Source organism: Colobus angolensis, unplaced genomic scaffold, assembly GCF_000951035.1.
Source record: "Colobus angolensis palliatus isolate OR3802 unplaced genomic scaffold, Cang.pa_1.0 Scaffold9, whole genome shotgun sequence".
NCBI classification, from domain to species: domain Eukaryota; kingdom Metazoa; phylum Chordata; class Mammalia; order Primates; family Cercopithecidae; genus Colobus; species Colobus angolensis.
The window spans coordinates 7,510,799-7,521,029 of record NW_012122931.1 but is presented as its reverse complement, the minus strand read 5'-3'; the positions used below and the strand labels follow the sequence as shown (position 1 = coordinate 7,521,029).

The window sequence follows — 10,231 nt, the reverse complement described above, 5'->3', positions numbered from 1 at the left end:
CTGCCTTGTCCATCTGATGAACTTCAGATGTTTATTTATTATTTATTTATTTATTTATTATTATTATTATTATTTTTTTGAGACGGAGTCTCGCTCTGTTGCCCAGGCTGGAGTGCAGTGGCACGATCTCAGCTCACTGCAAACCCCGCCTCCCAGGTTCAAGCAATTCTGCCTCAGCTTCCTGAGTAGCTGGGATTACAGATGTGTGCCACCGCGCCCAGCCTGAATTAGCAATAATGATTTGTTGCTATACATTGTGTGCCCAGGAGCTGGCGACATGCTGGAGACATAACCACAGTAAAACCATCATCAAACCTCAAAGACGATATTTACTGAGCTCTTAGTGCCTGCAAGACCGTTCTTTGTACCTCAGTCTATTTAACCCTTTCAATGTCCTATGAAGTAAGTACTTTTATAATCCTTATTCTACAGATGAGAAAAGTGAAGCTCGGCCGGGCGCAGTGGCTCACGCCTGTAATCCCAGCACTCTGGGAGGCCAAGGCGGGCGGATCACAAGGTCAAGAGATTGAGATCATCCTGGCTAACACGGTGAAACCCCGTCTCTACTAAAAATACAAAAATATTAGCCAGGCGTGGTGGCGAGTGCCTGTAGTCCCAGCGACTCAGGAGGCTGAGGCAGGAGAATGGTGTGAACCTGGGAGGCGGAGCTTGCAGTGAGCCGAGATCGCGCCACTGCACTCCAGCCTGGGCGACACAGGGAGACCCTGTATCAAAAAAAAAGAGAAAAGTGAAGCTCAGAGAGGTGCACTGACCTGCCCAAGGTCACCGAGCCAGCAAGCAGTACAGCTGGGATTTAAGTCTTGACATCTGGGCTGCTTTACTATACCAGATTGCTTAGAAATTGTCCAATAAGTCATTCTGGCAAGGAATTTTAGGTTTTATACTCAGAAGTATTGCTTTGAAATCAAGTTTGTAGTTATGACAAAGTTGGTGGCTCTGTGTTTAGGGAAGGATTTGTGACAACTGATAAAGACAGCAAGACTTCAATGGAATGCCACCCTAGGCAAAAGTTCCTCCTGAGACAGCCCCCTCTCATGACACTTGGCCTGCCATGTGGACAATATGGCCTGTTGAAAACATTTTCATTTTTTTCCAGAAATGACCTATCGGAATGTTTCTTTTTTTTTTGGAGACGGAGTCTCGCTCTGTCGCCCAGGCTGGAGTGCAGTGGCCGGATCTCAGCTCACTGCAAGCTCCGCCTCCCCAGTTTACACCATTCTCCTGCCTCAGCCTCCCGAGTAGCTGGGACTACAGGTGCCCGCCACCTCGCCTGGCTAGTTTTTTGTATTTTTAGTAGAAACGGGGTTTCACCGTGTTAGCCAGGATGGTCTCGATCTCCTGACCTCGTGATCCACCCGTCTCGGCCTCCCAAAGTGCTGGGATTACAGGCTTGAGCCACCGCGCCCGGCCAGAATGTTTCTAACATAGAAACTTTCTTCGTATTTATAAGAAAGCACAGTGTTCTGTACTTTCCACTTAATTTTGCTGTGAACCTAAAGCTGCTCTAAAAAATAAAATCTATTAAGAAAAATAGAGGCTGGGCAGAGTGGCTTATGACTGTAATCCCAGCATTTTGGGAGGCCGAGGTGGGCGGATCACCTGCGATCAGGAGTTCGAGACCAGCCTGGCCAACATGGTGAAACCCTGTCTCTACTAAAAACACAAAAATTAGTCGGGCGTGGTGGCACACGCCTGTAATCCCAGCACTGTGGGAAGCCGAGGCAGGTGGATCACCTGAGGTCAGGAGTTCGAGACCACTCTGGCCAACATGGCGAAACACCGTCTCTACTAAAAATACAAAAATTAGCCAGGCATGGTGGTGGACACCTGTAATTCCAGCTACTTGGGAGACTGAGGCAGGAGAATCACTTGAACCCAGGAGACGGAGGTTGCAGTGAGCCAAGATCCCACCACTGCACTCCAGCCTGGGCAACAGGAGCAAAATTGCCTCAAAAATAAATAAATAAATAAATAGTTGCTAAATAAACAATCCATGGGTACATCTTATATGTTGATATCAACAGTTCTAGCAGGTTTCCAGGGTCAATTACTGCTCTTAGTAAAGGTCTCGCCTCAGAAAAAGAGGCGAAAACACACATAACCACACATAGGTTACAGAAGTCTTCAACAACAGATTCTCTCCACCTGCTCCACCCCCTCTGCTGGCCATACCAGTGCTGTAGGCAGGGGAGCTAGGGCTCTCGGAGATGGGCGACATGGGTGAGTGCAGGTCCGGGATCTGGTCCATGCTGAGGGCACAGCTGCGGATGGAGTCCCGAGGGCGGGGAAGCGACGTACTGTGGAGCAGACACCATCATGGGCAGGGAGCCCAGAGGTCAGGGGCCTCAGCCTGCCTCTGGCACCCCCCACCTCTTCACCTTGAACTTCAGAGGCAGAGAAGGCTTGGAGATTATCAAATCCAACCTCCCGACTGACAGGTACAAAAAAACCTGAAGCCCAGAGGAGGGAGGGGACATAGGGAGTCAGCAGCAGAGCTAGGAACCCTGGTGGCGAGCACGCCTGGTTTCTTCCTTTTTCTTTTGGAGATGGAGTCTCACTCTGTCGCCCAGGCTGGAGTGCCATGGCGTGATTTCAGCTCACTGCAACTGCTGAACCCACCTCCCGGATTCAAGACATTCTCCTGCTTCAGCCTCCAAGTAGCTGGGATTACAGGTGCCTGCCACCAAGCCTGGCTAATTTTTTGTATTTTTAGTAGAGATGGAGTTTCACCATGTTGGCCAGGCTTGTCTTGAACTTCTGACCTCAGGTGATCCGCCCACCTCATCCTCCCAAAGTGCTGGGATTACAGGCACGAGCCACCGTGCTTGGCCATCAGCCCAGTTCCTAGTCGGTATCCTCTACACCACCCTGCTCTCCTCCATTCCTACCCAGCTTCCCCTCCCACGAAGCTTAGAACAGCCTGAGGATGAGGCTTGGGGGCACCCAGCTGAGCCAACACTTCTCACACTCCTCTGTGCCTCTCCTTTCCCAAGGAGGAGGGGATGGGAAAGGGGGTACAGGCCAGAATTCAACACCCCACAAGGTGCCTTTGTGCAAATTAGTCGACTACAACCATTCTCTGGGCAGACACGGCTCCTCACTAGTGCCCTTAGCTTGATAAGCAGAATCTTTCCTCCGACCTGGAGAACGGTCTGGGGAGAGGGGCTAGCAGGAAGAGTGGGGAGCCTTAGGAAGTAGGCCCACCATCCTGACCTCTCCTCACTGCTCCCAACTATGCTCAGGATGCCTCAGGCACACGTGGATCCTGGCACCATTATGTTTACTGGCTCCAAACCACAGGCCAAGTGGCTGCTGCCCACAGGGTATCCATTTAATCAATTCCTTGACTGGGAGCACCCAACCCAGCCCCAGGAAGATAGGGCCTCAAGGGCCTATCCAAGTGCAGGTGGCACAGGACAGCGGATCTCTGCAAATAGCCAGGGAAGCCACAGAAACTTGGGGCACAGACTTCAGAGTCTACAGACCTGGGTTCGAATCTTGATCCTACCATTCTCTAGCAAGCAGCTTCCCCCCTTTAAGCCTATGTCCTCATCTACAAATTGGGTGTACGGGCAGGACCCACCTCCCAGGAGGAAGTGGGTGTTGATGAGATTGGCCACGTACAGCACTTAACACTTAGTAGGATCTCAGGAACCAGCAGCTGCTGTGGCTTTTCCTGACATCCAGGGCCTGGTTTTAGCCCCAGAGACAACCAGGTGTAATTAAAATTTGCTGAGAACATCCCATTCCCTGTGCAGTGATTTCCATGCTGTAAAGCCCTCTGCTCGGATGCCCACCTTGGCCTAGCTGTGTAGGATGGAGGGGTGGCATCAGGTGGCAGGGACCAGGCCCCTCTCTGGTTCAGGACTCAGGGCTCCCCTGGCATAGGGAGGGCTGCTTGAATGAAAGCCTTTATAGGTAGGAACATGGAGATAATAAAGGAGAGGTGACAGGGTCAAGGGCATATGGCCAGCAAGTGGCAGAGCTGGGACTGCCACTTGGGTCTGACTCCCTGCAAGTCCTTCATTCTGTACATCCACACAGTATGGCCCAACCTTCCTCCCATTCCTCCCTGCACACAGAGGCTCCAGGAGGGTAATTTCATCCCATTTCAGTGTGCCTGGACCTTCCCTTTCTCACTAGCCCTCTCATTACCCACATGCCCATTTGACAAATGGGGCCCTGGCTGACCTGGTGGGGCAGCCATCGCTGCGGGTGACCTTGTCGGCAGTGAGCCCGTCGGTCATGGTGACGCTGCGCCGCTTCATGTGGCTGCCCTTGGGGCCTGAGGGGCTGACAGGGCTGGCGGGCTTGCTACTCCCCTGTCCCAGGCCATAGCTGGCCTCGAGGTAGCGCAGTGGGAAGGTGCGGTTCACCGGGCAGTAGATGATGGCACCACTCTGCTCTGACACAGCCTTGCGGCTGCCCACATGATAGCGCACAAGGGCGGGCACATGGTCGAAGCTCTCCTGCTCAAACAGGTACTGGATGTGTGTGTAGCTCTCGCCTGCCTTCACCACCACCTTGTTGATCTTGAAGTGCAAGGCCTGGTTGCGCCAGCGGCACGTGAGCACATAGTCGCCCAGGCTGGTGAGTGAGTCCCGGATGAGGAAGTCGCCGTTGCGTTGTACCAAGGTCTCCGAGACCTGCAGAAGGCATAGTTAGGCTGGAGTAGGACAGGGCCAGAAGAGAGTCAGACCCAGGATCTGGGGGACAGAGCAACTCAGGATTAGGGGGGACAGCAAGCCCAGATCCAGGGTATGGAGGACCCAGTGAACAGAGACATCTGACATCTGAGAGCGGGGATGCAATGACCCAGGTTCAGAGGGGGCACCTCAGGCAGAGGCTGTGGGTCTGCCCTGGGTCTGCAACACAGAGGCTCAGGAATGGGAGAACCTAACACCTTGGAATGGAAGGCACAGAGGCCCAGGGTCTGGAGGAGTGAGAATGGCTGATCTGAGACCCAGGTCTCAGACCTATCCCTTCTCAGGGTTCCAGTTAGGCAGAGTGAATTCCTAATCCTCATTCTTCCAACCACCCAGTGCTCTGGCATGCCTCTGGCCCTTGTACCCTCAAGCTGCTTTTTTGTCCTGCAACACCGTTCCTGCCTTGTCCATCTGATGAACTTCAGATGTTTATTTATTATTTATTTATTTATTTATTATTATTATTATTATTTTTTTGAGACGGAGTCTCGCTGTGTTGCCCAGGCTGGAGTGCAGTGGTGCGATCTCAGCTCACTGCAAGCTCCGCCTCCTGGGTTCATGCTATTCTCCTGCCTCAGCCTCCTGAGTAGCTGGGACTACAGGTGTTCACCACGCCCGGCTAATTATTTTGTATTTTTAGTAGAGACGAGGTTTCACTGTGTTAGCCAGGATGGTCTCGATCTCCTGACCTTGTGATCCGCCCGCCTCAGCCTCACAAAGTGCTGGGATTACAGGCGTGAGCCACCATGCTCGGCCTTATTATTGTTACTGAGATGGAGTCTCACTCTGTCACCCAAGCTGGAGTGTGGTGGCACAATCTCCACTCACTGCAACCTCCGCCTCCCAGATTCAAGTGATTCTCCTGCCTCAGCCTCCTGAGTAGCTGGCTTACAGGTGCATGCCACCACACTGGGCTAATTTTCATATTTTTAGTAGAGACGAGGTTTCACCATGTGGGCCAGGCTGGTCTCAAACTCCTGACCTCAGGTGATCTGCCCGCCTCAGCCTCCTAAAGTGCTGAGATTACAGGCGTGAGCCATCATACCTGGCCCCACCTGATGAACTCCTATCTATCTCACAAAGGCCTCCATCCTCAGTGTCCCCTCCTCAGGACTTGCCCATATTCATACCAGGCACTCTATTCTTGCGCTTCTTCCACTAGGCTCTATCAGCCCCCCACCCTGGGCCATTAGCCATCAAAAGAAGCCACCACCTCTTCTATCTCTGCGCCTTGGTGCTTAGCACAGGTTCTGGCAAAGTTGGTGTTTGACAAAGATTATAGCATGAATGAAAAAAGGAACAAGTGATCTATAAACTTAAGTCTGTGGCTTATAAAGTCACCTCAGCCAAGAAACTCAAGTTTGCCAAAACTAAGTAGCCCAAAGATTGGTACTCACTAAGCAAGCATACAAAAGGCAGATATATAGACCAGACAATAACAGTAACAATAATAAGAAAAAAGGCCAACATTCATGGTGTCAAGCATCATGTTAAACATTTTACCTGCATTATTTCATTTAATTTTCACAAGAACACTTTGCAGTAGATACTGAGGCTCGGAGAGGTGAAGCGACTTCTTCAAGGTCACAGTCAGTAAAGGGCAGAGCTAGACCTCATCCCAGTCCATTCTGATTGAACCCACCAAGCAATAGGACAGAGCCTCCCAGGTGGCTGCAACCAGGGCTGGGGCTGCCCAAGGCAGTGGGTGGGAGGGTCCCAGGTTGAAGTCCCAGCTAGGGGTCTGCTCACCTCTCGGGGGATGCGGCCATGGTACCAGGCATGGCTGCGGAGATCTGTGCTACTGAGTTTGAGCTCCTCCTCCAATTCCTTGTGGAGTTTCTCTGGCGATGAGTCCAGGATGTACTTCTCCTTGGAGAACTGGGTAGGAGACAGCAAGAGTTGGCATCCAACTTAAAGCCCTCTTCTTCCTTCCCTCCCAGCTTCATTCTACCATGGATGAACTCCTCCTATCCTGGGACTCTGGGAACACTAAGGCACAGGTGCCAGAAAGGTCCTTTATCTTGGGTCCCAGAAAGAGTAAAGAAATCTCAATTCCTTCAACCAAACAATGCCAACTGCATTCCAGGCCCTGTGCTATATGCCAGGGGTGGATGCGGTGACACATAAACCAAGCCCGGCCCTCAAGGCAGTGCCTAGGCTGAGGAGAGGCAAAAGCAATGGGAGCCTCTAAGTAGAGGGCGGTCAGCACCACAGCGCTGGACAGCGGCAAAGAGCCAGGTGGCTTCTACAAGCAGGATTAAGCCTGGGCAAGGCAGAGGGGTCTGGGAAGCCTTCCTGGAGGAGACGGCAGTAAGAAAACACTCATTATGCACCAATGGCACCAAACTGATCTTGAAGTGTTGGAGGGGGATTTCTACAGGTGAATCTTGGAGGTAAGGCAGCAGGTAACTGCAGGAAAAGCTATGAGCAAAACCACAGAGCTGGTTGGACAAGGATACATTCTGGGATGGCGTATTCTACAATGCAAGGGTGGGGAAGAGACCATAAACAGGGACATGGGGACCCCACACAGACATCTGCATTGCCCCTTACAATTTCCAAAGCCATTTCTCCCTTGAAATCCCCAGCAATCCTCACCAGATGAGGAGGCCATGGCCCAGCAGGGAAGCCCAAGGCCACCGAAGGAGATAATGCCCAGTACTCCACCCTCCCACCTGGCCCAGAAAATCCTGGTTTCTTGATCACTGTGGCCTGAAGTTGGAGGCTGATGGATCTCAGAGGCCCTAAGGGCAGAGGAAGGGAAGCCCCTAATGCCAGGTGTATGCCCACCAGAGCCCAGTCCAATCCTGGCTGTGCCATGTGAGCTCTCTGGGCCTCAATTTCTTCCTCATTAAAATGGGTACAGTGACAGAACCTGCCTCACCTCACTGTGAGGATGAAAAGAGACAGCACTCCAGAGTACTACTAGCACACAGACATCCTCATCACTGCAAGGACATGGGACGGTTCTTCCTCTCCTTCCCCCAACTCCAGGCCCCAAAGATGGCTACTCCAAGACAGACAGACCCCAGCACTGGCCAGAAGGCAAGATTGATGAGGGAGGGCAGTAAAGGGCCTTCATCCCAGGTGAGTCTCTCCCTGGAGTCCCTCGCTCCCCAGAGTCCAAGGGTTCTCCGGTTCGCTCCCTACCTCCTCAGACCATCCACAGATTTTGCCTCCTAATTCTATGACTACATCCCTTACCCCTCTGCTCCCATACTGCCTGGGTTTACCCCAATCTGCATTGCTCCCAAGACACCATGATTCCCAGTGTCAGAGATATCTAGAATCTCTGACTCCATTCAACATTGACTAAGTCCTTATCCTGGTCCTGTCCCAGGGGTGAGGATCCAAGGTGGCCCCTGCCCTGGGGGAGGCCTTGCAAACACTGACAATCAATTCCAGGTTTCCCAAATGTCCCGAGATGCACAGGCAGAGATGGTGCACCACCAAACTAGTCAGGGGGCAGAGTCAGGGATCACTTCCCAGAAAAGGTGACATTTCTGCTGAGGTCTGAAGAAGGACTGGGTGAGCCAAGCAAAAGCACCAGGGTGGAGAGGGCAGGTGGACAGGTGGGCAGGGAAGAGCTTCTGGACAGAGAGCAGCAAATTCAGGGCCCTATGGGCAGAGCCAAGGGGAGGAAGGGGAGATGAATGAGAAGCTTCCAAGGGGCTGTGGGGGCAGGGGCAGGTGTGGCAGGTGTCTTAGTGAGCTGGGGATTACCAGGAGGCCACAGCACAGCCATGGAAGGGTTTGGAAGTGTTGGGGCAGGGTTAGACCACTTGGGGAGAGCAGCCTAGGGTTTTCTAGGCAGTGGCAGGGCAGATAAGGTGTGGGGAGGAGTGGGGGAAGGGGAGTTTAGATGGCCATTGATTCATGTGGGGGAGCAGGACGGAGGGGTCAGAGAGGACTCCCGGCCCAGATCCTAGAAGGACGATGGGACACGCTGAGTGGGCAAGGCTGGGGCAGAAGTAGCTTGGTGGTGGGCCCATGAAAATTTGGACCTTGAGGAACCTGCAGGACTCTGGGGACAGATGGTGGGAGTGGGTGGTTTGCACAGGTGCTCAGGAGAAAGGCCTGGGGGTGGGAATTCTGCACATCCTCCAGCCGTGGTAGAAACCGACACTCCTGAAGGGCAGAGAGGCCCAGGGCTGAGCTAGGATCCGGGCCTTCTCAGACACCTACACTTCTCCAAGGGGTCCCCTACTTCTGGGGGTCCCTGTTCTCTCCCCCTCTCACTCTGTGGTGCTCACACCAGCCTAGTCCTCTTTCCTCATATCACACCAAACCCTGGGAAGGGAAGAGTGGGCGTCACAGGGAAAAAGGGACCCAAGACCTCAGCCTTCTGGCGTCCTCCTTGACAGAGGGCATGCAATTGAGACCTTCCCCCAGTTTCAGCTGGAGCCCGAGGGACGCGGGCAAAGGACGGAGGAGGCTGGATGTTGAAGAACCCGCCCCAAGGCTGCCACTGTGTGACCTTGAGCCAGTCACTTCCCCTCTCTGGGCCTGAGAAGACTCATCCGTTAAAGGGGGCTGGGAGACTGGGCTCCCCTTTTCCAGCTTAATCACTGGTTATGGAGAGTTTGGGGGGACCAACTTGGTCCTCCCACACACCTGAGGGTGAGGAATCCTAGGGTCCCTGTGCCTTGATCTCACATCGACCTGGGAGCCCCCAGCTCCCTAGAGTTGGGGGTGCTGGAGTGCGAATGCAGCATCCCTGAGCTCGGCGCTCTGCTATTGGCCAGAGATGATCTCACCGCCTCCTGGCCTGCGCGCGCCTGATTGGCCGGTGCGGGGATGCTCCGCTCCGCAGCCGGCGGGGCCGTCCTTCAGGCGGGCTCCGCGAGCGTGTGTGAGCCTGGGGGAGCGAAGAGCCGACGCGCCTGGCATCTCCCAGGGGGCTCAGGGAGCAGGAGCGCGGAGACCCCCGGACAGGGTCTTAACCCCTTCCCGCCAGCCCGAGCCCAGCATCCCCTCCAGCTAACCTCGGCGTCCCAACCCCAAGCAAAGCCATCCCCAAAGGATGCTCCGCAGAGAGGCGGGGTTCGGGTCCTCCCCTCCACCCCCTTCCGTTTAACCCTCTCACCGCCGCGGCGCCGTCCTGCACTGCCCGGCCAGCTGGGCTGGGAGAGACCTGCGCCCCAGGCATGTCCAAGCACACCTAGAGGGCGGAAGGGTGGCGGGCGCTCTGGCCCCAACCCTGGCACCCGAAGCATCCCCCGCATTTCCTGCTCCTCACTCAGCCTTCAGATCCCAGCCCAGCGCCCCCGGTACAATGGGGAGCCAGGGTGCCCAGGTCAGCCGCAAGGGCCAGCGTGCCAGGCGGAGGACCGGCAGGGTGCCGGGGACCCCATCTCCCGGTCCCCCCTGCCCCAGCTCTCTCCCTCCTGCGGAGAAGGCAGAAACGGACCGGCATCCACCGCAGCCCGGAGTCCCAGGAGTGGCCGCCGAACCCTCACCCCGAGGAGCGCCTGGGCGCCCAGAGGTGAGGCTGGGGCGACCCC

At 54.4% G+C, this 10,231-nt stretch overlaps 1 protein-coding gene across 4 annotated transcripts in view; it reads right to left on the bottom strand.

Annotated features, from left to right (window-relative positions):
* The window catches only part of SH2D3C (SH2 domain containing 3C), a 42,281-nt gene that overhangs the window by 7,775 nt on the left and 24,275 nt on the right, over positions 1-10,231 (bottom strand). For all 4 annotated transcript variants that reach the window (XM_011931331.1, XM_011931332.1, XM_011931334.1 and 1 more), the window contains 3 exons: positions 6,477-6,605; positions 4,213-4,667; positions 2,194-2,318 (listed from right to left, as the gene is read on the bottom strand). In XM_011931331.1, coding sequence (XP_011786721.1) covers positions 2,194-2,318; positions 4,213-4,667; positions 6,477-6,605 — 709 coding nt within the window. The remainder of the gene's footprint in view (positions 1-2,193; positions 2,319-4,212; positions 4,668-6,476; positions 6,606-10,231) is intronic.